The sequence below is a fragment of the Pseudophryne corroboree genome, chromosome 6 (assembly GCF_028390025.1).
Source record: "Pseudophryne corroboree isolate aPseCor3 chromosome 6, aPseCor3.hap2, whole genome shotgun sequence".
NCBI classification, from domain to species: domain Eukaryota; kingdom Metazoa; phylum Chordata; class Amphibia; order Anura; family Myobatrachidae; genus Pseudophryne; species Pseudophryne corroboree.
The window spans coordinates 535,774,972-535,801,668 of NC_086449.1; the positions used below are offsets into that span (position 1 = coordinate 535,774,972).

A 26,697-nucleotide genomic window follows, 5' to 3' on the forward strand; every position below is an offset into this window, starting at 1 on the left:
ACCTGCTTTACTCTCTGATTCAGATGAGGAAATGCAGGAGGATGGGGATGACTTGGATCCCGTTAGTGGGGATTCCACTTCTGCTTAAGGTATTGAACCCCTCATTCTGACTCTATGGGATGTGCTAAAGCTCCCTCTAGAGGATGCTGCATCACAGCAGTCGTTTTTCTTTACACAAAACAAGCCTAATGTCACTTTCCCTGATTCTGCAGAGTTAGATGACCTATTTAAATTAGCCTGGAAAAATCCAGACAAAAAATACCAAGTGTCAAAAAGATTTTTGCACACTTTCCCATTTGCTCGTGAAGGTAGGAAATTCTGAGAAGAACCCCCAGGGGTTGACGTATCCGTTTCTCGTCTGTCTAAAAATGCGGTGCTACCTGCCTTGGGCTCCTATACCATAAAGGACCCTGGTGACAGAAAAATAGAGACTACACTAAAGTCCATCTACACAGCAGCAGGTGTATCGCAAAGGCCGGTCAGAGCGGGTTGCTGGATGACCCATGCAATTCACACGTGGGCTTCTCAAATTCAGGAGGGCCTCTCCGGGGATATGCCTCTGGTACTACTAATGTGCTTCTCCTGAAGCACATTCAGGACACTGCACTCGTCCTGTTTGACTATCTCAAGGAGATGGGCAATAATAATTCTAGGACCTCTGCCATGGCAGTGTCTGCGCACAGGGCCTTGTGGTTGCGTCAGTGGATAGTTGATACAGAGTCCAAGTGCAGTGTGAAATCTCTCCCCTTTTCTGGGGAATGGCTCTTTGGGGTATAGTTGGATACATGGATTTCTAAGGTTCCTGCGGGGAAATTCACATTTCTCCCCTCTGGGGCCCCACCAGCTAGGCATACCTACCCGGAGCCGTCTGTTCAGTCCTTCCGGTCTAACAGATTTTGACCGAGGGCCAGAGGTGCCTGCGCCTAGAGGCACCAGAGTTAAGACCAGAAGACCTGCGAACACCGGTTCTCCGGAACAGATCACCAGTTCTTCTTCGGTGATGGTGCCCAGCCACCCCGAGGGGATCTCGAGGTGGGAGCTCGACTGCGTGACTTCAGCCGAGTCTGGGAGGGTTCTTGCTGTGATACCAGGGTCAAGGATCTCATTTCTCAGGGCTACAAGCTGGAGTTCGACGGTGCTCCTCCCCAACGATTTTTCAAATCAAGCTTTCCAGCTTTGGAGGATACGCAAGTTACATTGCAACAGGCCATCCAAACGTTGGTCCAGTCCCATGTCATTGTTCCAGTACCAATACAACAACGTGGAAAGGGTTATTACTCTAAACTGTTTGTGGTACCGACTCCAGACCGTTCGATGAGGCCCATTTTGTCTCTAAAGCCCTTGAACCCTTATCTAAAGGTTTTCAAGTTCAAGATGGAATCTTTAAGAGCAGTGATTGTGGGCCTGGAAGAACAGGAATTCATGGTTTACCTGGATATCAAGGACACCTACCTTCATATTCCAATTTGGCCACCTCATCAGGCTTATCTGAGGTTTGCCCTACTGGACGATCACTACCAGTTCCAGGCACTACCCTTTGGCCTGTCCACAGCTCCGAGGGTGTTCACAAAGGTAATGGGGGAAATGATGTTCCGGCTCCGGGTCCAGGGGGTCAATGTTGTCCCTTACCTGGACGATCTCCTGATAAAAACAAGATCCAGGGAGCTTTTATTGCTCCATTTCGACCGCACTACCCAACTTTTGTCGAGCCATGGGTGGATTATCAACTTACTGAAGTCCCACCTCGAGCCAACTCAGCGGCTCCTGTTCCTGTGGTTGTTACTGGATGCTGTGGCCCAAAAGGTGTTCCTACCGGAGGACAGAGTGAGAACACTTCAGGAGATGGTCCGCATGGTGCTCCTACCTGCTCGAGTATCTATCCATCAGATTGTGGTTGCCTCATACGAGGCGATCCAATATGAGAGGTTCCATGCCAGAACATTTCAATTGGATCTCCTGAGCAAGTCGTCCATCACATCTTCAGATGCATCGGATGATACGGCTGTCACCTCAGGCCAGGATTTCCTTCCTGTGGTGACTGCAGTCCTCCAGTCTCCCGGAAGACCGGAGTTTTCGGGATTCAGGATTGGATCCTCCTCACGACAGATGCGAGTCTGAGTGGATGGGGTGCTGTCCCCCAAGGGGCTCAGTTCCAGGTCAGGTGGTCAGCCCATGAAGCCCTCCTTCCGATCAACATTCTGGAACTTCGGACGATCTACAATGCTCTGCTTCACGCCTCTCGACTCAAGGAGCATGCGATCCAAGTACAGTCGGACAACACCACAGCAGTGGCGTACATCAATCGACAAGGAGGGACAAAAAGCAGGGCCTGCATGCAAGAGGTTTCAAAGATACCCCTCTGGGTGGAAAGAAATGCAAGAGCAATGTCAGCAATCTTCATTCCGGGAGTGGACAACTGGGAAGCGGACTTCCTGAGCCATCATGATCTCCACCTGGGGGAGTGGGGGCTGCCCACAATTAGACATGATGGCTTCTCTACTCAACAAGAAGCTTCAATGGTATTGCTCCCAAACTAGGGACCCTCAGGCGAGGGCAGTGGATGCACTGACGTTGCCTTGCCTTCCCAGCTGGTCTACCTGTTTCCTCCGATTCCGTTGCTCTCAAGGGTGCTCAAGCGAATCAGAAATCAAGTGGTACACAGATCTGCAGAGGATATCAATGGATCCTCCATTCCTACTCCCTCAACATCCAGATCTACTGTCTCAGGGTCCTTGTTATTACAAGCACCTGGATCGGCTGTCTTTGACGGCGTGGCTCTTGAGACTTCCATCCTCAAGGCAAGAGGATTCTCACAACAGGTAATTCAAACTATGTTCAGAGCAAGAAAACCTTCCTCAGCTCGAATTTATCACCGAATATGGGAAGCCTTTATTCAATGGTGCAGTGATCCAGAGTCTTAGTATTCCTTCAAGCAGGAATGGATAAAGGTTTACGTGTGGCTTTCTTGAGAGTGCAAGTGTCAGCATTGACTGTATGGTTCCAAAAGAAAATTGCTAACCTACATGAGTGCACACTTTTTTCCAGGGAATGCTGCACATTCAACCTCCTTGTGTTCCTCTTACAGTGCCTTGGGACTTAAGGTTAGTCCTAAAGGCCCTTCAGGTTGCCCCATTTGAACCACTTAAAAGAGTGTATCTTAACCCACAATTTCCAGGACTCCACCTCGGCACCGTCCCCCATAAACTATGTTTATTTGCAGATGATGTTCTTTTATTTGTAACTGACCCCTGCACCTCACTCCCTCATTTACACAATATTTTAGATAGGTACTCTGCAGCGTCCTACTATAAATGAAACACAACTAAAACTGACGCCCTGCCTATAAATCTCTCCCATTCCATGGCCTCTCTGCGTACTAAATACCCTTACAATTGGCAAACAACCTCGATAAAGTATTTAGGTATCCACATCCCCCAGTCCTCCTCTTCTGTATTTGACGTTAACCTCCCCCCTTTACTGACTGCGCTACAACTGTCCACCAAATCGTGGCTCAATTATGAGATATCATGGCTGGGACGCCTGGCCGCCTTTAAAATGTCGTTGCTTCCCAAACTAATGTTTCTGTTTCGCACAATTCCCTTTGTCTTCCCCAAGAAATATTTAGACAAGGCTTCCACTATCCTCACCAAATATGTCTGGGCTTCGCGACCGCCTAAACTGTCCCGCGCCAGGATGTCATTACCTAGGAGAGTTGGTGGCCTCGACATGCCTAACCTTTCTCTATACCAGGAAGCTTGCCTCTTGGCTCAGATTAAAGCTATTACTAGTGATACACACTCGGAGTGGACGTGTCTAGAGGGACTCTTTTGGCTACCTAAATCCATGCGACCCTCGGAGCTACGCCTTCTCCCCTCAACCCGAGCCACACTACAGGTCTGGGATAAACTGACCATCGGCTCAACATCCCCCCTCCATACATTGCCACGAATTTCCCTACGCACAGTAACCGCCCTAATCCCTAATCTTAATTTGTCAGGTTGGCGTTCTAGGGGGATCGGCCTACTGGGAGACCTGTTCAACGGGTCCGCGCTTAGCTCCTTCTCTACCATCCAAGAACGCTTTGCTTTACCTGAATCTGAGAGGCTCAGATACTATCAAATACAACATTGGTGGAACAGTCTACACCTTACCCCCTCCCCAATGCACCCTACTATGTCTCAGGCCCTGGGTCGTCTTTCTAAGAACGCTTCGGCAGGTGAGTTCTCCTTTTGGTACAAGACACTACTGGCATTAGTTCCCGTTCTTAAAACTAGAGCCCAAATCAGGTGGGAGGTAGATATTGGCTGTACCCTTACCGAACCCCAATGGCAACACATTTTTATGTCATCCTTTACTATGTCCAAATACTTAAATCATTCCGAGATGCACGTCAAGTTATTGCATAGGTTATATCTCACACCCGATAGGTTGCACACGATTTGGCCTGCATGCTCGAAGTTTTGTTGGCGTCTCTGCGGTGAGGTGGGCCATCTTTTTCACATTTTTTGGACCTGCCCCTCTATTAAGTTGTACTGGGTCGAGGTGTTTGGGCTAATTAACAAAGTTCTTGGACTCACCCTGTCCCCCACCCCCCCTCATCGCTTTACTAAATGTCTACCCGCGCTCCGTGGGTGCTAATTTACAATACGTTTTAGGTCACATATGCCGTGCAGCCCGTGCGGCCTTGGCTCAGAATTGGAAACAATCTATACCCCCCCCCCCCTTAATGAAAGTCATACATAAAATTCAGAAGCAGTTCTTGATGGAGACTGAGTATATGCCTTGCTCCCTTTCTGCCAAGTCCCCTCTAATGCGTTGGAAGCCCTGGCTGTTTTTTACCACGGAGGGTGAGGGAGCCAACTTGGTATGGCGATCTCCTTCCCCGGATATTCACCCCCACACCCCTCCCCTAGATGGAGACACCTCCTCTCCCTGAGCCTGAGACCGCTCGGTGCTCTTGGTTGCAATTTGCATTATTGTGGATTCAATGTTTCTTTTTCTTTTTCCTCCATTCTGTACGCCCCACTGCATTACGTCCATTGTACTCCTTCCGATACACGTCTGATCGATTTTGAAAAGTATGTATAAGTATACAAATTGTCTCTCCTATGTATTTAATGCTCCCCCATCCCTCCCTCCCCTGTTCTTCTTTCTGTACCCCTGTTTTGCATAACAAAAAATCTGAATAAAAATCATTGATGTTAAAAAAAAAAAAAAGAGTGTATCTTAAATGGTTGACAGCTAAATTTCTCTTTCTACTGGCCATTGCTTCAGCTAGAAGAGTTTCAGATTTAGGGGCATTGTTATGTCGTTCTCCATTTCAGATTTTTTATTCAGATAGATCGGTTCTCAGAACCAGATCTGGGTATCTTCCTAAGGTGGTGTCTAAAATCCACCTTAACAAAGAAATTGTAGTCCTGGCCTTCCAGGGGCCGGATCTTTCTGCGGGAGATACATCGTTGGACGTAGTCCGTGCTATAAGGTTCTACGTGGATCGTACCAATACCATCAGAAAGACATACACTCTCTTCGCTCTTTACGGATTTCACGAGAGGATGTCCTGCTGATAAGCAGACACTGGCGAGGTGGCTTCGGATGACAATTTCAGAAGCATATTCTCAAGCTGATCTCCCTGTTCCAGCTAATGTCTCTGCTCACTCTACTCGTAAGGTACTCTACCACTAAGAAGAGATCTTCTTCTACAACAGGGGTGGGGAACCTCCGGCCCGCGGGCCGTATCAGGCCCGCAAAGCCGTTTGGTCCGGCCCACCCGCTCCTCTCAGTGAGACGCCGCCGCACAGTCCGGCGGCAGCGTGTCTCAGCTGTCACCAGACGGAGGAGCCGCGGCTGCCGGTCCGCGAGCTCTGATTGGCTCTCGAACCGGCGGCTGGTTTCAAGTCTTACACGCCGCCGCCCAACATAGCCGCGCTCTCCTCCGTGTCCCCGCCGAAAGGAGTGGTAAGCGGGACGGGGGGGCGGGCATCTGTATACCTGGCACTGTAGGGGTCATCTGTATACCTGGCACTGTGGGGGTTATCTGTATACCTGGCACTGTGCGGGCATCTGTATACCTGGCACTGAGGGGCATTTGTATACCTGGCACTGTGGGGACATCTGTATACCTGGCACTGTGGGGGCATCTGTATACCTGGCACTGTGAGGGGCATTTGTATACCTGGCACTGTGGGGGCATCTGTATACCTGGCACTGTGCGGACATCTGTATGCCTGGCACTGTGAGGGGCATCTGTATACCTGGCACTGTGGGAGCATCTCTATACCTGGCACTGTGAGGGGCATCTGTATACCTGGCACTGTGAGGGGCATTTGTATACCTGGCACTGTGGGGGCATCTGTCTACCTGGCACTGTGGGGACATCTGTATACCTGGCACTGTGAGGGGCATCTGTATACCTGGCACTGTGGGGGCATTTGTATACCTGGCACTGTGGGGGCATTTGTATACCTGGCACTTTGGGGGCATCTGTATACCTGGCACTTTGGGGGCATCTGTATACCTGGCACTTTGGGGACATCTGTATACCTGGCACTGTGGGGGCATCTGTATACCTGGCACTGTGGGGGCATCTGTATACCTGGCACTGTGAGGGGCATTTGTATACCTGGCACTGTGAGGGGCATTTGTATACCTGGCACTGTGAGGGGCATTTGTATACCTGGCACTGTGGGGACATCTGTATACCTGGCACTGTGGGAGCATCTGTATACCTGGCACTGTGGGAGCATCTGTATACCTGGCACTGTGAGGGGCATCTGTATACCTGGCACTGTGAGGAGCATTTGTATACCTGGCACTGTGGGGGCATCTGTATACCTGGCACTGTGAGGGGCATCTGTATACCTGGCACTGTGGGGGCATCTGTATACCTGGCACTGTAAGGGGCGTCTGTATACCTGGCACTGTGGGGGCATTTGTATACCTGGCACTGTGGGGGCATTTGTATACCTGGCACTCTGAGGGGCATCTGTATACCTGGCACTGTGGGGGCATCTGTATACCTGGCACTGTGAGGGGCATCTGTATACCTGGCACTGTGAGGGGCATTTGTATACCTGGCACTGTGGGGGCAATTGTGGATCTGGCACTGCACTATTGGGGGCATATGTGTAACACGTCCCATTTTAACTGGCCACATCCATTTTTTTTTGCGCGCGCTGGGGCAGACTTGTATGGCCCCCGAAGGATTTTATAAATATCCAAATGGCCCTTGGTAGAATAAAGGTTCCCCACCCCTGTTCTACAAGGACCGTTCGTCTACCTGGACTTACGGCGACTTCATTTGACGGCATGGAGGTTGAGCGGAACATCCTAGGTCACAAGGGCCTTTCCAAAAGAGTCATTGCTACCATGGTTCAGGCCAGGAAACGTGTGACATCAAAACACTATCATCATATCTGGAGACGATATGTCTCTTGGTGTGAGGATCGCTCGTATCCAACTGCGAAGTTCCACTTGGGACTTTTCCTCCGTTTCCTGCAGGCTGGTGTAGATAAGGGCTTACGTTTGGGTTCCATTAAGGTCCAGATTTCAGCCCTCTCCATTTTCTTCCAGAATAAACTGGCTTCTGCTAGGCGTGTCTCAGAATTGGGGTCCTTATCGTGTAAAAGTCCCTACTTGGTCTTTTACGAGGACAGAGCGGAGCTCAGGACTAGGCAGCAGTTCCTGCCGATGGTTGTCTCTGCGTTCCACTTGAATCAGCCTATTGTGGTTCCATCAACTTCTGGCTCTTCTGCTCCTCTGGAGGCATTGGATGCTGTGCGAGCCTTGAAGATCTGTGTCAGGCGAACGTCTTGTATCAGAAAGACGGATTCCTTATTCGTGCTCTATGATGCGCAGAAAAAGGGTTGCCCTGCTTCGAAACAGTCCATTGCTTGTTGGATTAGGCTTACTATCTAACAGGCCTATGTGTCAGCAGCCTTGCCTGTTCCTAAGTCTCTGAAAGCCCACTCTGCAAGATCGGTGGCTCTTCCTGGGCGGCTGACCGTGGAGTCTCTGCCTTGCAACTATGCCGAGCTGCTACCTGGTCGGGGAAGAACACTTTTGTAAAGTTCTACAAGTTTGATACTCTGGCCAAAGAGGATACCCAGTTTGGGCAGGCGGTGCTGCAGAAGTCTCCGCACATTCCCGCCAGTTCTGGAAGCTTTGGGATGTCCCCATTTTACTAAGTCTCCCCAATATCCCTTATGGATGCTAGATTTTACTTGCCTACCAGTAAATCCTTTTCTCGTAGTACATAAGGGATATTGAGCACCCGCCTCAGTGCGTTGACTTTTCTGCAGGTTCTCTATTTGGTTACCTGTTCAGCTGTTGCTGTTTGTTGTTACCAGCCATTGCTGGTTGTTTTCTGTTCGTGGTGTGCTGGTGCGTAAATCTCACCACTCGTTATGTTCCTTTCTCTTTCGGGCACTATTTTACCTATAACTGCCTGTGGGAGGGGGCATAGAGGGGAGGAGCCAGCACACCCAGTGAAGAAATTTAAAGTGCTCCGGCCCCTTGCGACCCCATATATACCCATCGTACTAAGGGGGTCATTCCGACCCGATCACTTTCGTTACCTAGCGATCGCCTCTGAGACAGAGCCGGTCGCTAGGCGGGAGGGTGCTGAACGGCGGCGTTGGGACTGTTGGGGGGGGTGGGCGGCGGCTGCATGACGTCTCAAGCAGCCGCTGCGGCCAGCGAGAGCGACGAGCAACTCCCGGCCAGCCGCAGGAGCTGCGCTGGCCGGGCGTTACTCCTCAAATACAAAGGCATTGCCTCTGTGCGATTCTTTTGTATTTGTGCAGGGGTGGTGGCACTGACATGCGGGGCGGACTAGCCCTGTGCTGGGCGTCCCCCCCGCATGTCTGAGTTAACGATCGTAGCTGTGCTAAATTTAGCACAGCTACGATCAACTCGGAATGACCCCCTAAGTCTTCCCAATATCCCTTATGGACTACGAGAAAAGGATTTACCGGTAGGTAAGTAAAATCCTATTTTTTGGGTTTTACTGGCTGAACAGTTTTTTTTGTTTTTTTTTTCTACTTGGTTTTTAAACTGACAAATATGAAAAACATAGTTGCATATACTGTAGCAACAGATGATCTATAACACAACAATAAGGCGTATTGAACTATACTGATGTGTCCTCATGCACTGTGGCTTACATCGAGCCAAAAACTCCCTTTAAGCGAGCCAGGTCTCACTCAAAATGTGTCTTATTCGCATACAAATGTAGTCACGTTCATCGTTGCGGCAATGCGTACACATTGCGTCAAGGCGCGCGTACACAATCGCACCATAGAAGTGTATGGCATGTCTGCGCCATAGACTCGGGCACAGTAGTCACACCAAAGATGAGCAAGCTACATATGTTTATAAAATATCTTGAAATAACGAAAACTATGTGCTAGATTACATTATTAATGCGCATCGTATGTACATCAGTGTGCAAAGAAGCCTGAATATAAATACGAAGCGCTACAATGTCTACGTTTTTTCTCACGCTAAGTTCCGTTATGCTTCATCTGCAACTTTGTACTTGTTTAAAACTAAGGGTGTGTACACACGGTGAGATATTTTCTTTCGATTTTGACTATATAGTCAAAATCGCAAGAAGTTAGTGCAATTCGCAAGGTGAAAGTCACCTTGCGATCCCGATGCACGGTCCCGCCAGGTCGGCATCGCAAGAAAGCAAGTCAATCCTTGCTAGATCGGTGTACTATCTAGTTCATCTCACATGTCAATGACATCTCACATAAGCCAAAATCTCACATAACCCAAAATCGTAAGCACACATAGTCCATATCTCAAGAAAAATTAGTCAAAACCTGTGCTATCTGGGCTCCAGGGAGTTCAAGGGAAATCGCAAGTGAAAATCGGGTATAGCAAGGATCTCACCGTGTGTACACACCCTAATTCCTGTGTAGTTGAAGTCACAGCTCATACATTGTTAGAACCTGTTACTGCAGACTATGCATAGATATCATTGACAGTGGTTCAGGAGGTAGAGTGGCAAAGTTTTGGTCTTCACCCAGACACTAGGAGATGAGGGCTGCAAGTTGGGTAGCCAGATGCCTCTCTTCCTGTACCCAAAAAGCCACGACTGAGAGCCAGAGCAAGGATAAGCACAGAGACCAGACAGAGATCTGAAAACATGATTGGCTTTCCTGTATGTCGTAAAGGTTTGTTTTCTGGGCTGGTTTGCATAGTCTCCCTCAGGAGTCCATCTCATTAAATATTACTGAAACATCACTCCTGAAGGGTGGGCATTTCCGGCCCAGACTCACAATGGCACAGCATTAGTTTAGTTGAACTTACCAAGGAGAAGGGGGTTTTGGGTAGAAACCGTCTACGAGCACAGCAGTTCAAATCAAGGTAATTGGAAGAGTCATAGAACAATCCACATCAAGAGGACTTCAAAGTACCTGGCATATGTTATATATAACAGGTTTAGGTGCACCCTGAGAGTATTTATAGTCTCGTCAAATTAGAAGAAAAAGAAACTCTCTTGTTAGGGGCATTATGTCTATGAAAATAAAGTAATTAAAACTTAACTTGTATGACAGTATATTAAAATAAATATGTGGTCACCTCTGAGATAAATTTCACATAGGGAAAATTGCTAGAATAAAAACTCTAATATTAGCAAAAATAGAGATAAATGAAAAGAATTTAGAGTTCAGTGACTCAGTCCAAGCATATAGGCAGTCCTATATAATGCTGTTCTAAAATGTCCGGAACCTGAATATAAATAATGAAATGCATGTGTGCTTCAGTCTAGGGAAACGCACAAATTGTAGGTCATACTGACACTAATTCTGACCGAAGCAAATCCACATACAAAATAAATAAATTGATGTTTACAATCACCACAGAGAACACAAGAGTGACACTAATAGTCCAGAAGCGGTCACTATACCGATAGTCGTGATCCCGGACGTCACAATGCCGATGCTGGAATCCCGACTAGCGGGGAAATACCAACGCTGGAATCCCGGTGCCACAGGCTTTCCTCCCTCTATGGGTGTCCACGACACCCATATGAGGAGAATCATTCTTGTGGCAAGTGCAGTGAGCCACCGTGCCCGCAACGTGGCAAGCACAGCGAGCCCGCAAGGATCTTGCTAGCGCTCACCCTGCAGCCGGCATTCCCGTGGCCAGGATCCCGCTGTCGGTATACTGGCAGTCGGGATCCCTGCCGCCGGTTTTACGTACTGATTCCATTAGTCCATCTCAAAACTTTTGTATACATGATATACAGATTTGTTCTGTATAGGAGGAAGTGATAATCTGTTGCTGTGGTCGCTGAAAATGTGTTGAATGTTGTAATGTGAAACAGTACTGCTTTGATGAAAAAAAAGACACAATCGCAGTTATCCACATGCAATTCATAAATAAGCCATATTGCTGGATACTATGTTATCCTATTGTGGCCATATGAATTGACTGCTCTGAAAAGGGTGCTGATTGGTTCAGAGTAAACCCTGTCTATACCACAGTACTTGATACAATTTTAACATAAATTCGTCAAGATGACTGTTCTATACTGTAAGTGGTTTTGAAAATATCAGTAGATTACACCATTCATACAGTAGGTACACACAGGGCTGATAGAAAAAGAGGTCTCACAGTGTTTGAGTTCTGTAAGGCAGCTGCTGCTCTGTCATATGCATAAATTGCAGTGATGACAGAGTGAGTGTGTCTGCAAAATTCGCACCTTGGAGAGAGGGAAAGAAGATTATGGAGTGTCTGCTTTTAGAAAAATGGTGTCAGATTGTCCCTGATGAATTAATATACTCAGCACTGGGACACTGCTGAGACATTTAACCAATGAGAGCACCCTGGAGGGGAGAGGTGGAGAGGGGAAGTGAGAATAGGGAGAGGGAAAGAGGGGAACAGGCCGGTGAGGCTGCAGAAAACAGCTGCTGCCAGCTGTGTGTAACGTATGGTCAGAGTGAACAGCGGTGTCCTCTTGCAGCTATTGGTGGGATGAAGGAAGGGTAGGGGGGCACCTGTAGAGCGAAAGCGGATCAGCAGCGTGCCCTGTTACTAATCATTGCAGGGTTACGCTGCTGCTGACTACACGGAGTGCTCACAGCGCGGCCCGATGTGGATGTACCTTACGCTCTGAAGATGCAGGTGTAGGGAAGATCAGGCTACGGGGACTACCTAAACATCAATTTATTTACTTTGTCTGTGGATTTGCTTGTCAGAATTAGTGTCGGTATGACCTACAATTTATGAGTTTCCTCAGACTGAAGCACACTGCATTTCATTATTTATATTTCAAGTTCCAGACATTTTATAACCGCATTATACTGTGAATTTATCTATATAGGACTGCCTATATGCTTGGACTGAGTCATTGAACTCTAATTTCTCTGACGTCCTAGTGGATGCTGGGGACTCCGTAAGGACCATGGGGAATAGACGGCTCCGCAGGAGACTGGGCACATCTAAAGAAAGATTCAGGACTATCTGGTGTGCACTGACTCCTCCCCCTATGACCCTCCTCCAAGCCTCAGTTAGATTTCTGTGCCCGGCTGAGCTGGATGCACACTAGGGGCTCTCCTGAGCTCCTAGGAAGAAAGTGTTTGTTAGGTTTTTTATTTTCAGTGAGACCTGCTGGCAACAGGCTCACTGCATCGAGGGACTAAGGGGAGAAGAAGCGAACCTACCTAAGTGGTGGTAGCTTGGGCTTCTTAGGCTACTGGACACCATTAGCTCCAGAGGGATCAAACACAGGACCCGACCTCGTCGTCCGTTCCCGGAGCCGCGCCGCCGTCCCCCTTACACAGCCAGAAGCAAGAAGGTGGTCCGGAAAATCGGCGGCTGAAGACTTCTGTCTTCTCCAAGGTAGCGCACAGCACTGCAGCTGTGCGCCATTGCTCCTCATGCACACCACACACTGCGATCACTGATGGGTGCAGGGCGCTGGGGGGGGGCGCCGCCCTGAGCAGCAATAATAACACCTTGGCTGGCAAAACTAACACCATATATAGCCCCAGAGGCTATATAGGTGTATATTAACCCCTGCCAGAAACAATAAAATAGCGGGAGAAAGCCCGCCGAAAAAGGGGCGGAGCCAACTCCCTCAGCACACTGGCGCCATTATTCCCTCACAGCTTCGCTGGAAGGAAGCTCCCTGGCTCTCCCCTGCAGTCCTGCACTACAGAAAGGGTAAAAAAGAGAGGGGAGGCACAATTTAGGCACAATATATATATATTATAGGCAGCTATAGGGGAAAACACTCTGTATAGTGATATCCCTGTGTTATATAGCGCCCTGGTGTGTGCTGGCATACTCTCCCTCTGTCTCCCCAAAGGGCTTTGTGGGGTCCTGTCCTCTGTAAGAGCATTCCCTGTGTGTCTGCTGTGTGTCGGTACTGCTGTGTCGACATGTATGATGAGGATAATGATGTGGAGGCGGAGCAAATGCCTGTGAATGTGATGTCACCCCCTGCGGGGTCGACACCAGTGTGGATGGACTTATGGAAGGAATTACGTGACAGTGTCGGCTCCTTACATAAAAGGTTTGACGACATAGGACAGCCGGCTACTCAGCTTGTGCCTGTCCAAGCGTCTCAAATGTCATCAGGGGCTATAAAACGCCCGCTACCTCAGATGACAGATACAGATGTCGACACGGATACCGACTCCAGTGTCGACGATGATGAGACGAGTGTACCCTCCAATAGATCCACCCGTTATATGATTGAGGCTATGAAAAATGTATTACACATTTCTGATGATACCCCAGGTACCACAAAAAAGGGTATTATGTTTGGTGAGAAAAAACTACCAGTAGTTTTGCCTGCATCTGACGAATTAAATGAGGTGTGTGAGGAAGCGTGGACTTCCCCAGATAAGAAATTGATCATTTCTAAATGGTTAATGGCTGCGTACCCTTTCCCGCCAGAGGATAGGTCACGCTGGGAAACACCCCCTAGGGTAGATAAAGCATTGACACGCTTATCAAAAAAGGTGGCACTACCGTCTCCGGATACGGCCGCCCTAAAAGAACCTGCTGATAGAAAGCTGGAAAGTACCCTAAAAGCTATATACACACACACTGGCATTATATTGAGACCCGCTATTGCATCAGCTTGGATGTGCAGTGCTGCTGCTGCGTGGTCAGACTCCCTGTCGGAAAACATTGATACCATGGATAGGGACAATATTTTGCTGACGATTGACCATATAAAAGACGCGGTCTTATACATGCGTGATGCACAGAGGGATATTTGCCGGCTGGCATCAAAAATAAGCGCTATGTCCATTGCCGCCAGACGGGGGTTATGGACTAGGCAATGGTCAGGTGATGCCGACTCCAAGCGGCACATGGAAGTTTTACCCTATAAAGGGGCGGAACTTTTTGGGGAAGGTCTTTCAGACCTCGTTTCCACAGCTACTGCTGGGAAATCGACTTTTTTGCCACAGGCTACCCCACAGCAAAAGAAAGCACCGTATTATCAAGTACAGTCCTTTCGGCCCCAGAAAAATAAGCAGGCTAGAGGCTCATCCTTTCTGCCGAGGGGCAGAGGAAGGGGGAAAAAGCTGCAGGACACAGCTAGTTCCCAGGAGCAGAAGTCCTCCCCTGCGTCCGGTAAGTCCACAGCATGACGCTGGGGCTGCTCAGGCGGAATCGGGAACGGTGGGGGCACGTCTCAGGTTTTTCAGCACACAGTGGGCTCTCTCACAAGTGGGTCCCTGGGTCCTTCAAGTAGTATCTCAGGGGTACAGGCTGGAATTCGAGACGTCTCCCCCCCCGCCGTTTCCTAAAATCTGCCTTGCCGGCAACTCCCTCTGCCAGGGAGGCAGTGTTGGTGGCTATTCAAAAACTGTATTCACAGAAAGTGATCGTCAAGGTACCCCTCCTTCAGCAAGGAAAGGGTTCCTACTCCACAATGTTTGTGGTACCGAAACCGGACGGTTCGGTGAGACCCATCTTAAATTTAAAAACCTTGAACACTTATATCAAGAGGTTCAAGTTCAAGATGGAATCGCTCAGGGCGGTTATTGCGAGCCTGGAGGAGGGGGATTACATGGTATCCCTGGACATCAAGGATGCGTACCTGCATGTCCCCATTTACCCTCCGCACCAGGAGTACCTCAGATTTGTGGTACAGGACTGTCACTATCCGTTCCAGACGCTGCCGTTCTGGTTATCCACGGCACCGAGGGTCTTTACCAAGGTAATGGCCGAAATTATGATACTCCTTCGCAAAAAGGGAGTTTTAATTATCCCGTACTTGGACGATCTCCTGATAAAGGCGAGGTCCAAAGAACAGTTGATAGTGGGGGTGGCACTTTCTCAGGAAGTGCTACAACAGCACGGCTGGATTCTAAACATTCCAAAGTCACAGCTGGTCCCGACGACACGTCTTCTGTTCCTGGGAATGATTCTGGACACAGACCAGAAAAGAGTGTTTCTTCCACTGGAAAAAGCAGAGGAATTGTCATCTCTGGTCAGAGACATTCTAAAACCAGGAAAAGTGTTGGTGCATCAATGCACACGAGTCCTGGGAATAATGGTAGCTTCGTACGAAGCACTTTCATTCGGAAGGTTCCACGCAAGGACGTTCCAGTGGGACCTGTTGGACAAATGGTCCGGGTCCCATCTCCAGAAGCAACAGCGGATAACCCTATCGGCCAGAACCAGGGTGTCGCTGCTGTGGTGGCTGCAGAGGGCTCATCTACTAGAAGGCCGCAGATTCGGAATACAGGACTGGGTCCTGGTGACCACGGATGCCAGCCTTCGGGGCTGGGGAGCAGTCACAAAGGGAAGAAATTTCCAAGGACTGTGGTCAAATCAGGAGATTTCTCTTCACATAAATATCCTGGAGCTAAGGGCCATTTACAATGCCCTAAGCCAGGCAAGACCCCTGCTTCAAAACCAGCCGGTACTGATCCAGTCAGACAACATCACGGCGGTCGCCCATGTAAACAGACAGGGCGGCACGAGAAGCAGGATGGCGATGGCAGAAGCCACAAGGATTCTCAGATGGGCAGAGAATCATGTGTTAGCACTGACGGCAGTGTTCATTCCGGGAGTGGACAACTGGGAAGCAGACTTCCTCAGCAGGCACGACCTCCACCCGGGAGAATGGGGACTTCATCCAGAAGTCTTCCAAATGCTGGTCAACCGGTGGGAAAAACCACAGGTAGACATGATGGCGTCCCGCCTCAACAAGAAGTTGAAAAGATATTGCGCCCAGTCAAGAGACCCTCAGGCGATAGCGGTGGACGCTCTAGTGACACCATGGGTGTACCAGTCGGTTTATGTGTTTCCTCCTCTACCTCTCATACCCAAGGTACTGAGAATAATAAGAAGGCGAGGAGTGAAAACCATACTCGTGGTTCCGGATTGGCCAAGAAGAGCTTGGTACCCGGAACTTCAAGAGATGCTTACAGAGGACCCTTGGCCTCTGCCGCTCAGACAAGACCTGCTGCAGCAGGGACCCTGTCTGTTCCAAGACTTACCGCGGCTGCGTTTGACGGCATGGCGGTTGAACACCGGATCCTGAAGGAAAAAGGTATTCCGGAGGAAGTCATCCCTACCCTGATCAAAGCCAGGAAGGATGTCACCGCAAGACATTATCACCGCATTTGGCGAAAATATGTTGCTTGGTGTGAGGCCATGAAGGCCCCGAAGGAGGAATTTCAACTGGGTCGATTCCTACACTTCCTGCAAGCAGGGGTGACGTTGGGCCTCAAATTGGGGTCCATCAAGGTCCAGATTTCGGCTCTGTCGACTTTCTTCCAGAAAGAACTGGCTTCACTGCCTGAAGTTCAGACTTTTGTCAAAGGAGTTCTGCATATTCAGCCTCCTTTTGTGCCCCCAGTGGCACCTTGGGATCTCAATGTGGTTTTGGCATTCCTGAAATCACATTGGTTCGAACCACTTAAGACTGTGGAATTGAAATATCTCACGTGGAAAGTGGTCGTACTGTTGGCCCTGGCTTCGGCCAGGCGGGTTTCAGAATTGGCGGCTTTGTCTTGAAAAAGCCCTTATCTGATTTTCCAGATGGATAGGGCAGAATTGAGGACTCGTCCTCAGTTTCTCCCGAAGGTGGTCTCAGCTTTTCACTTGAACCAACCTATTGTGGTGCCTGCGGCTACTAGGGACTTGGAGGATTCCAAGTTGCTGGACGTAGTCAGGGCCCTGAAAATTTATGTTTCCAGGACGGCTGGAGTCAGAAAAACTGACTCGCTGTTTATCCTGTATGCACCCAACAAGCTGGGTGCTCCTGCTTCTAAGCAGTCTATTGCTCGCTGGATTTGTAGCACTATTCAGCTGGCGCATTCTGCAATAGGATTACCGCAGCCTAAATCAGTAAAAGCCCATTCCACAAGGAAGGTGGGCTCATCTTGGGCGGCTGCCCGAGGGGTCTCGGCTTTACAACTTTGCCGAGCAGCTACTTGGTCAGGGGCAAACACGTTTGCTAAATTCTACAAATTTGATTCCCTGGCTGAGGAGGACCTGGAGTTCTCTCATTCGGTGCTGCAGAGTCATCCGCACTCTCCTGCCCGTTTGGGAGCTTTGGTATAATCCCCATGGTCCTTACGGAGTCCCCAGCATCCACTAGGACGTCAGAGAAAATAAGATTTTACTCACCGGTAAATCTATTTCTCGTAGTCCGTAGTGGATGCTGGGCGCCCATCCCAAGTGCGGATTGTCTGCAATACTTGTACATAGTTATTGTTACAAAAATCGGGTTTTGTTGTGAGCCATCTCTTCAGAGGCTCCAATTGTTATCATACTGTTAACCGGGGTTCCTATCACGTGTTATATGGTGTTATTGGTGTGGCTGGTATGAGTCTTAACCGGGATTCAAAAATCCTTCCTTATTGTGTCAGCTCTTCCGGGCACAGTTCCTAACTGAGGCTTGGAGGAGGGTCATAGGGGGAGGAGCCAGTGCACACCAGATAGACCTAAATCTTTCTTTAGATGTGCCCAGTCTCCTGCGGAGCCGTCTATTCCCCATGGTCCTTACGGAGTCCCCAGCATCCACTACGGACTACGAGAAATAGATTTACCGGTGAGTAAAATCTTATTTTTTTTTCATTTATCTCTGATATTTTTTATTCTAGTAAGTTTTAATTACTTTCACTGTTTTCACAGACAGTGCCTCTAACAAGAGAGTTTCTTTTTCTTCAAGTGGCCGTATTCGATACCTGTCGGATACTTTACGACAAAAAGGATCCAACAGGTCATTATTCAATACGAGCGGTGAAATCGGGCTGTCAGATTTAGGCGTTCCCGACAACTGTACCTGGGGAGGTAACGCCTCTCAAACGAACCCCGTGCTGTCACATCTGGCAGGCTGTTCCTCCCTGCTGCTGTCTCCGTCCGCGCTGCTGTCTCCGTCCCTGCTGCTGTTTCCTCTCCTCATCTCAGAAACAGGTCAGCTTGCAGCCGCTACTCGCCTCGCTGCTCAACGTGCCCCACTCACTCGTCAAAAAAAGTCGGATTGACATTGTCTGATCCTTGGCCAAAACCTGTCTGATTTGGCCGCGGAACACGTGGATCCACAGCTAATCCGACAATCCACGTGGTATTGAATATACCCCTTAATCTGACTATTAGTTTATTTGAACTAGCAGATGTGCACTTAATGATCCTTGGTCATGAGAAAAGCATCTTACAGTCTGCAGTGGGCTGAGCCTATTGTGCAATAATAACGCATAGGTCTTACTTTTGGATCTCCTAGATTTATTCCCTTCATTCATTATTCCAGGTGCTGCTGACGCTTGGAAAGAAATAGTGAGAAATGAGCGATGAAATGGCATGAGCAGACACTGCCATCTGTGCTAGCACTGACATGTGGCAGCTTGCCATAGCTGTCTACTTTAGTGTGTGTTTACATGTAAACACTGGATCTGTTTCAAACCTACGCAGTTGTATCCTGTCAACTGTGTGAAACAAAACCTTTTGTATTCAATACTGCACAGGCTTATCAAGTGATCATGTGCTGAAGTCACCTTGTAACACTCTGACAGGGAGGGGTATTGGCAGTTTATGAATATGCACACTTGTAATCTTCATGGATGTTTTAATCCTAGTTGGTCTAAAATCACCAGTGTGTATGGGCTTAACATGACTGGCGTACTGCAGTCTTTGCAGATAGTAAATATGGTTATGATGACCATATCTTGAAATTGGATGAGGTTATCAACTCACTAATGTAATGAACCCTGTCATCTCCAGTCTTGTTACTTTTTTATTACTATGGCCTTTATGAAATGCAAAGTGGCTCAGGTGCATTGCAAGATCCATGGCTAAGCAGCATGCCAATCAGGGAAGGTGCGGGGCAAGTGGCACAATGAAGTGGAGCTAAGCGCTGTGTCCACTGGGTCAAGGGGGAAAGTAATAGAGTTCCCATTTTCAAATATTGTGCCCTCTTTGTAGTTTTGTTGTGGTGACCACCGTCTGCTATAAAAACCGTTAAGAAATCCAGAGGTGGGGGAGGAGTTTGATGGTCGGATCGGCCACATCCTGTAGTCAGTAAGCACAGGGGCTACTTTATTTGATGAGGTAGGCTACCATATTTTTCCTACATTATTATTCCTCCTCATACATCTAGCCTCAATACACCACACAGCATGAGATGCCTGACGTTAGTGAGCTGCCAAGTCCCATGCCACTCTGCTAGCTTTGGGCGTCTTTTTTTTTTTTTTTTTTGCCAAAAATGCATCTTAGTCGCAACGCAATGTGACTAAGATGCGCCAGGACACTTTGCTGATCATTTTCATAAGGCACGGCATGGAAAAAGCTTCGACCACTGCATTGTAGCACTTCGTATACAGATTCAGAGACTCAGTTGCACACAGATATAGACGATTCAAGTGACACATATTAAATTAATCAGCACAGTCTCTTGGTACATCCTAGTTGCATTGCGACCATGACCCCTTTTCAGCTGATTCTAGTAGAGTCTTATGGGACCTGGCGTGCCGAGAGGAGTTGTTTGGCGCAGCCGCAGGAAGGATGTATGAGGACACTAAATAGACAAAACCTATACACCTATTTTAAAAAAAGGGAACCTGTATGTGTTCAGATGTGTTTAATGTGCAATTATATATGTGGGAGATAGGTTATAATCCCACTGTAGCTGATATGTAGAATTTATGGACTAGAAGGAACTCTTGCTTTATTCTGTATTTACCTTATTATCCTGTCACTTCATTCATTTTTGTTAATTTCTACATTATCCTGTGTTTCAGACCCGCACTGACAAAGAGCTGAGTGACGAAAGGGTGAAAGCTAGTAATCTTAATTCTCTAAAGGAAAAGTTTGAACAGGAACTAATGAAGAAGACAGAAGAACTAAAGAACGTCAGAGAGGACTACCAAAAGGTCACTTTTATAGTTTAAGGTTTTACTAATACTGCAGCTTATGATGTATACAAAGCTTTAACATTGGCATTATAGACATTGGTCTACATCACTCCACAAGTATCCGTTAATATAATGAAGTAATAAAAGTTGAAAGACGTAGGGCTACTGTACTGTCAAGAATGTATGTTGGTGGGGTGGGGATGGGCAGCTCACTCATGGATGGCACTGCAGTATATACATAACTAAAAATAAGTTATACATTGCTTGCTACGTAAAACACTTGTGCACCTTGGCGGTTGGGTCTAATGATCATTACTACTGTAACTACAAACTTTTTCTAGATTTCTTAATACAAAAAATGATGAAAATTATAAATGGGCTAAAAATGAATGTGTGTGAGCCAGACTGACCAATTCATATGCAAGTTCAGTTCATACATATAAATGCATATGCCAAATGATCCACCAAGAGTTTTTTTTCTAAAAACAATTTTTATTATTATTATTAATAAAAAATATTTATCATCGATCGACCCACCTCACTTTGATACCATAACCATGTCCAGCAGTTCTCTGCAAAATCTCCTCCACCCATATCGCTATTTCTCCTACTGGTAGCCCTCACCTCCTAAGTCTGGGCTTCTAGCTAGCCTTTATCAAGTACATTTTACAAAATAATTGGTATAAACTGCGACTAAGCTAGTGTTGGGGCCCCTTTTTTTTCGCCAAAAATGTGTCTTAGACACAACTCATTGTGACTATGAACCACCAGTAGACCGTGCTGATTAATTTGCTATACGACACTTCTATATTGGTGTGAGTCTGTATATGAAGGACAATGGAACCTGTATTGGAAAAAAGCTGCTGCTGTTTCATTATATGCAGATTCAGAAACTCAGTCGCACACAGATATACAAGTGTTGCATATCAGATTAATCAGCACAGTGTTCTTGTGTGTCCTAGTTGTAAAATGCTAGCAGAGTCTCATGGGATCTGGCATTCCAAGAGGGGCTGTTAGGCGCAACTGCAGCAAAGATGTATGAGTACACATCTGTAGCAGCTGCAGGAGGCCTTGATATGATAGATACATTCTTGGCTACTTGTACCGGTGCAACAGTAACATAAATACTACATGCGGTATATATTAATATAGAGACTACATGATTAATTCTATATCAATGGTGTTTAATATTTAGTCTTTTGTAATATTCAATGAAATAGCTTGAAAAAACTAGTGAATTCCCATTTTCCAACAGAAAATAAGCAGTTTGGAGGAAGCCAAGCAACTACTAATTCAGCAGAAGCTTGAGGTGCAGGGCAAGATGGAGGGCTCTGCGACTGCTCTGCAACAGGAGAAGCTGCTGCAGCAAACTCTAAAGGATGACCTGAAAAGAAAGGAGGTGGAATGGAAGAAGCAGCATACAGAGCTGCAACATAAACTTGTGAGTGAATGAGTTTTACTGCACAGTGCTTCTTTAGTATTATTACATTAGGCCACATTTACCAATGAGTACAATAAGTTGCTGCATAAGACATATAGGGGTATATTCAATTACTGTCGGATCCATTCCGACATGCATTTGTCGGAATTGATCCGACATGCCCTATTCAATCGAGTGGCCAAATCCGACTGTCTGATTTGAGTCTAATCCGACTGTGTGATTTGGCCGGCGTCCGTGCTGTTGCTATCAGCAGCTCCCCGTGTGTGAGCTCACAGGGAGCTGCTGGAGTGCCAGCCGGGGAGCGCTGCAGGGAGAGAGGTGCCTGGCCGAGGGGACGTCCGTCATAAGGTACCTGCCTGCCCTGCTCCCCATAGCCTCGGGACGGGTGTGAGTTAATAGACAATGTGTCTAGTTAGACAGTCGATAGAAAGTCACCATATGTTAGACAGACATTAGGTCGACAGGGTCAAAAGGTTGACATGGAAAAAGGTAGAAGAGTACAAAAGGTCAACAGGAAAATTGTCAACACAAAAAAGGTAGACACCATGTTTTTTGCATTTTTGTGGTTTGTGTGGATAGTTTTGTCATCTGGGTCCCCCAATTGTAGAAAGGCATACCCTCGCAGGGCTAGCTTTGCTCACCACGCTTCGGGCTCGCTGCGCTCGCCACAAAGTTTATAACAACTCTTTTATGGTGACCTTTTGACCCTGTCTACATTTTGACCCTGTCGACCTAATGTCTCTAACATATGGTGTCTATCTGGGGTCACCATTAGAACCATGGGGTATAGACGGGATCCGCAGGAGACATGGGCACTTTAAGACTTTCAAAGGGTGTGAACTGGCTCCTCCCTCTATGCCCCTCCTCCAGACTCCAGTTTTAGAATTGTGCCCAGTGAGACTGGACGCACTACAGGGGAACTCTACTGAGTTTCTCTGAAAAAAGACTTATTGTTAGGTTTTTTATGTTCAGGGAGACTGCTGGCAACAGTCTCCCTGCTTCGTGGGACTTAGGGGAGAGAAGTATGACCAACTTCCAGTGAGTTCAGTGGTTCTGCTTCTGGCTACAGAACACCATTAGATCCTGAGGGTGCTGATCGCTGGGTACGCCTAGATGCTCACTCCCGCAGCCGGCCGTCACCCCCTTACAGAGCCAGAAGTCAGAAGACAGGTGAGTAGCAGAAGAAAAGAAGACTTCAGTGACGGCATTTCTGAGGTACCGCACAGCGATTGGACGCTGCGCGCCTGGCTCCCACACACGTACACAGCACTACAGGGTGCAGGGGAGGGGGGGCTGGTGCCCTGGGCAGCTAAAAATCCTCAGTGTACACTGGCAAGAGGGGACATTAGTGCCAAGGCACTGTCCTAACCCCCGCCAGTATAATCATTTATTGAAATAAGCGGGACAGAAGCGCGCCATTAAGGGGGCGGAGCTTCGTCCTCACAGCTCACTTGGCGCCATTTCCTCTCCTCAGGCTGCAGAGATGCCGGTCCTTCCTCACACTGCTGACAAATATCAGGGTGCAAAACGAGGGGGGGGGGGGGGGGCACAGGATAATTGGTGCAATATACTTAATATTAAAAGCGCTACAGGTCTGGGGCATTTTGTAGTGTTTTCAGACCCGTCAATTTGGCGCTGGGTTGTGAGCTGGCAAATCCCCTCTGTGTCTCTGACAGACTTTACTGTGGGTCTGTCCCCTATATGCCCGGTGTGTCTGTGGGTGTTTGGTACACGTGTGTCGACATGTCTGAGGCGGAGTGCTCTTCCCAGGAGGAGGCTGTATTAGGGACACAAACTGCTGTGGGGATGACCCTGTCGGCACCGCCCACTCCTGATTGGGTAAATGTTTTGAATGCTTTGAATGCTAATGTGGCTCTTATTAGTAAGAGATTAGATAAGTCTGAGTCTCAAACCCAGGCATGGAAGAAATCTGTGGAGGATGTGTATTAAAAGTTCAGGACCCCTCGGGGTCACAAAAACGTACTTTTGCCCAGTTGGCAGACACTGGTACCGACACGGACACTGATTCCAGTGTCGACTATAGTGGTTCCAGATTAGATCCAAAATTGGCAAAGAGCATTCAGTACATGATTGTGGCGGTTAAAGATGTATTACATATCACTGAGGACCCTGCTGTTCCTGATAAAAGGGTCTGTTTGTATACGGAAAAGAAACCTGAGATAACGTTTCCTCCCTCTCATGAACTGAACACTCTATTTGAAAAAGTCTGGGAAAGCCCTGACAGAAAGTTTCAGATTCCCAAAAGGATTCCGGTGGCTTATCCGTTTCCCTCTGAGGATAGGGAAAAGTTCCCCCCATTGTAGACAAGGCCCTATCACGTTTGTCTAAAAAGGTAGCTCTTCCGTCACCTGGCACGGCAGCCCTTAAGGATCCTGCAGATCGTAAGCAAGAAACTACGTTAAAATCCATTTATGCGACCACAGGTACGCTACTCAGACCTGTCATTGCATATCAAAGACGCTGCAGCGTACCTAAAGGAAACTGCGAGAGATATTGGCCTTTTGGGATCAAAGGCCAATGCCATGGCAGTCTCAGCTAGGCGAGCATTGTGGATTCACCAATGGAATGTTGACGCTGACTCCAAGAAAAATATGGAATCTCTACCATATATAGGTGGTGCCTTTGTTTGGCGACGGCCTCGCTGATTTGGTATCTACGGCTACTGCGGGTAAGTCATAATTTTTGCCTTATGTTCCTCCACTACAAAAGAAAACACACCACTGTCAAATGCAGTCCTTTTTGGCCCAATAAATACAGAAAAGGGTGAGGTTCTTCCTTCCTTGCTACTAGAGGAAGGGGAAGAGGTAAAAGATCACCAGCCTTGTTGGGTTCCCAAGAGCAGAAGTCCTCCCCGGCTTCTGCCAACTCCACCGCATGATGCTGGGGCTCCTCTGCGGGAGTCCGCACCGGTGGGGACACGTCTAAAACTCTTTAGTCAGTTCTGGTTTCGTTCGGACCTGGACCCATGGGTTTTACAAATAGTATCCCAAGGGTACAAACTGGAGTTTCAAGACGTTCCCCCTCGCCGATTTTTCAAATCGGCCTTACCAGCTTCTCTTCCGGACAGGGAAGTAGTATGCGACGCAATACAAAAGTTGTGTCAAAATCAGGTCATTGTCACGGTACCCCCGTCGCAACAGGGAGAAGGCTTTTATTCAAGCCTGTTCGTGGTCCCGAAGCCGGACGGCTCGGTCAGACCGATCCTAAGCCTAAAATCCCTCAATTTCTACCTAAATTTTTTTTTTTTTTAATTCAAATTCAAGATGGAGTCTCTCCGAGCAGTGATCTCCAGTCTGGAGGAAGGGGATTTTATGGTGTCGGTAGACATAAAGGATGCCTATTTCCATGTTTCCAGTTATCCTCCACATCAGGCTTACCTGAGGTTTGCAATTCAGGATTGTCATTACCAATTTCAGACGTTGCCGTTTGGTCTGTCCACGGCTCCAAGGATTTTCACCAAGGTGATGGCGGAAATGATGGTTCTCCTTCGCAAACAAGGAGTCACTATTATCCCGTACTTGGATGATCTCCTGATAAAGGCAAGATCCAGGGACCAGTTGGTGCAAAACATTGCACTCTCCCTGACAGTTCTTCAACAACATGGTTGGCTCCTAAACTTGCCAAAATCACAGTTAATTCAGACGACGCGGTTGTTGTTTTTGGGAATGATACTGGACACAAAGTTTTTCTGCCAGTGGAATAGGCTCTCGAACTTCAGAATCTGGTCAAACAAATTCTGAAACCAGCAAGAGTGTCAATCCATCAATGCACTTGGTTGCTGGGGAAGATGGTTGCGGCCTACGAGGCCATTCAGTTTGGCAGATTCCATGCCAGAGTGTTTCAATGGGACCTGTTGGACAAGTGGTCCGGATCTCCCACCTGGACATGCACCGAAGGATAATCCTGTTTTCCAAGACCAGAATCTCACTCCTGTGGTGGCTGCACAGCTCTCACCTCCTAGAGGGGCGCAGGTTCGGGATCCAGGACTGGATCCTAGTAACCACGGATGCAAGTCTCCGAGGCTGGGGAGCAGTCACACAGGGGGAAAACTTCCAAGGAAGATGGTCAAGCCAGGAAACTTGTCTCCACATAAACGTTCTGGCGTTAAGGGCCATTTACAACAGGTTTCTACAATCTTCTTCGCAATCTGCCCGTACTGATACAGTCGGACAATGTAACAGCAGTAGCGTACAGAAACCGCCAGGGCGGAACAAAAAGCAGAGCGGCAATGGCAGAAGCCACAAAGGTTCTCCGCTGGGCGGAAAAGCATACAAGCGCTCTGTCAGCGATCTTCATTCGAGGAGTGGGCATCTGGGAAGCAGACTTCCTCAGCAGACACGATCTCCATCCAGGAGAGTAGGGCCTCCATCACGAGGTCTTCACAGAAGTGACAAGTTATTGGGGAATTCCACAAATAGACATGATGGCATCTCGTCTCAACAAGAAACTTCAGAGATATTGTTCCAGGTCGAGGGACCCTCAAGCAATAGCAGTGGATGCTCTGGTGACACCATGGGTGTTTCAGTCGGTGTATGTATTCCCTCCACTTCCTCTCATTCCAAAAGTTCTAAAGATCATAAGAAGAACAAAGATTCAAGCAATCCTCATTGTCCCAGACTGGCCAAGGAGGGCTTGGTATCCAGAGCTACAGGAATTACTCATGGGAGATCCCTGGCCTCTTCCTCTACGTGAGGACCTGTTACAGCAGGGGCCGTGCGTGTATCAAGAATTACAGCGGCTACGTTTGACGGCATGGCGGTTGAACACCAAATCCTAGCCCGAAAGGGTATTCCCAGTGAAGTCATTCACACACTTATTCAGGCCAGGAAAGGAGTAACATCTAAACATTACCACCATACTTGGAGAAAATATGTTTCTTGGTGTGAATCCAAGAAG

General features: G+C 47.9%; 1 protein-coding gene across 5 annotated transcripts in view; it reads left to right on the plus strand.

Annotated features, from left to right (window-relative positions):
- The window catches only part of EEA1 (early endosome antigen 1), a 328,705-nt gene that overhangs the window by 257,346 nt on the left and 44,662 nt on the right, over positions 1–26,697 (plus strand). For all 5 annotated transcript variants that reach the window (XM_063927628.1, XM_063927626.1, XM_063927625.1 and 2 more), the window contains 2 exons: positions 20,226–20,357; positions 21,595–21,780. In XM_063927628.1, the coding sequence (XP_063783698.1) occupies positions 20,226–20,357; positions 21,595–21,780 (318 nt within the window). The remainder of the gene's footprint in view (positions 1–20,225; positions 20,358–21,594; positions 21,781–26,697) is intronic.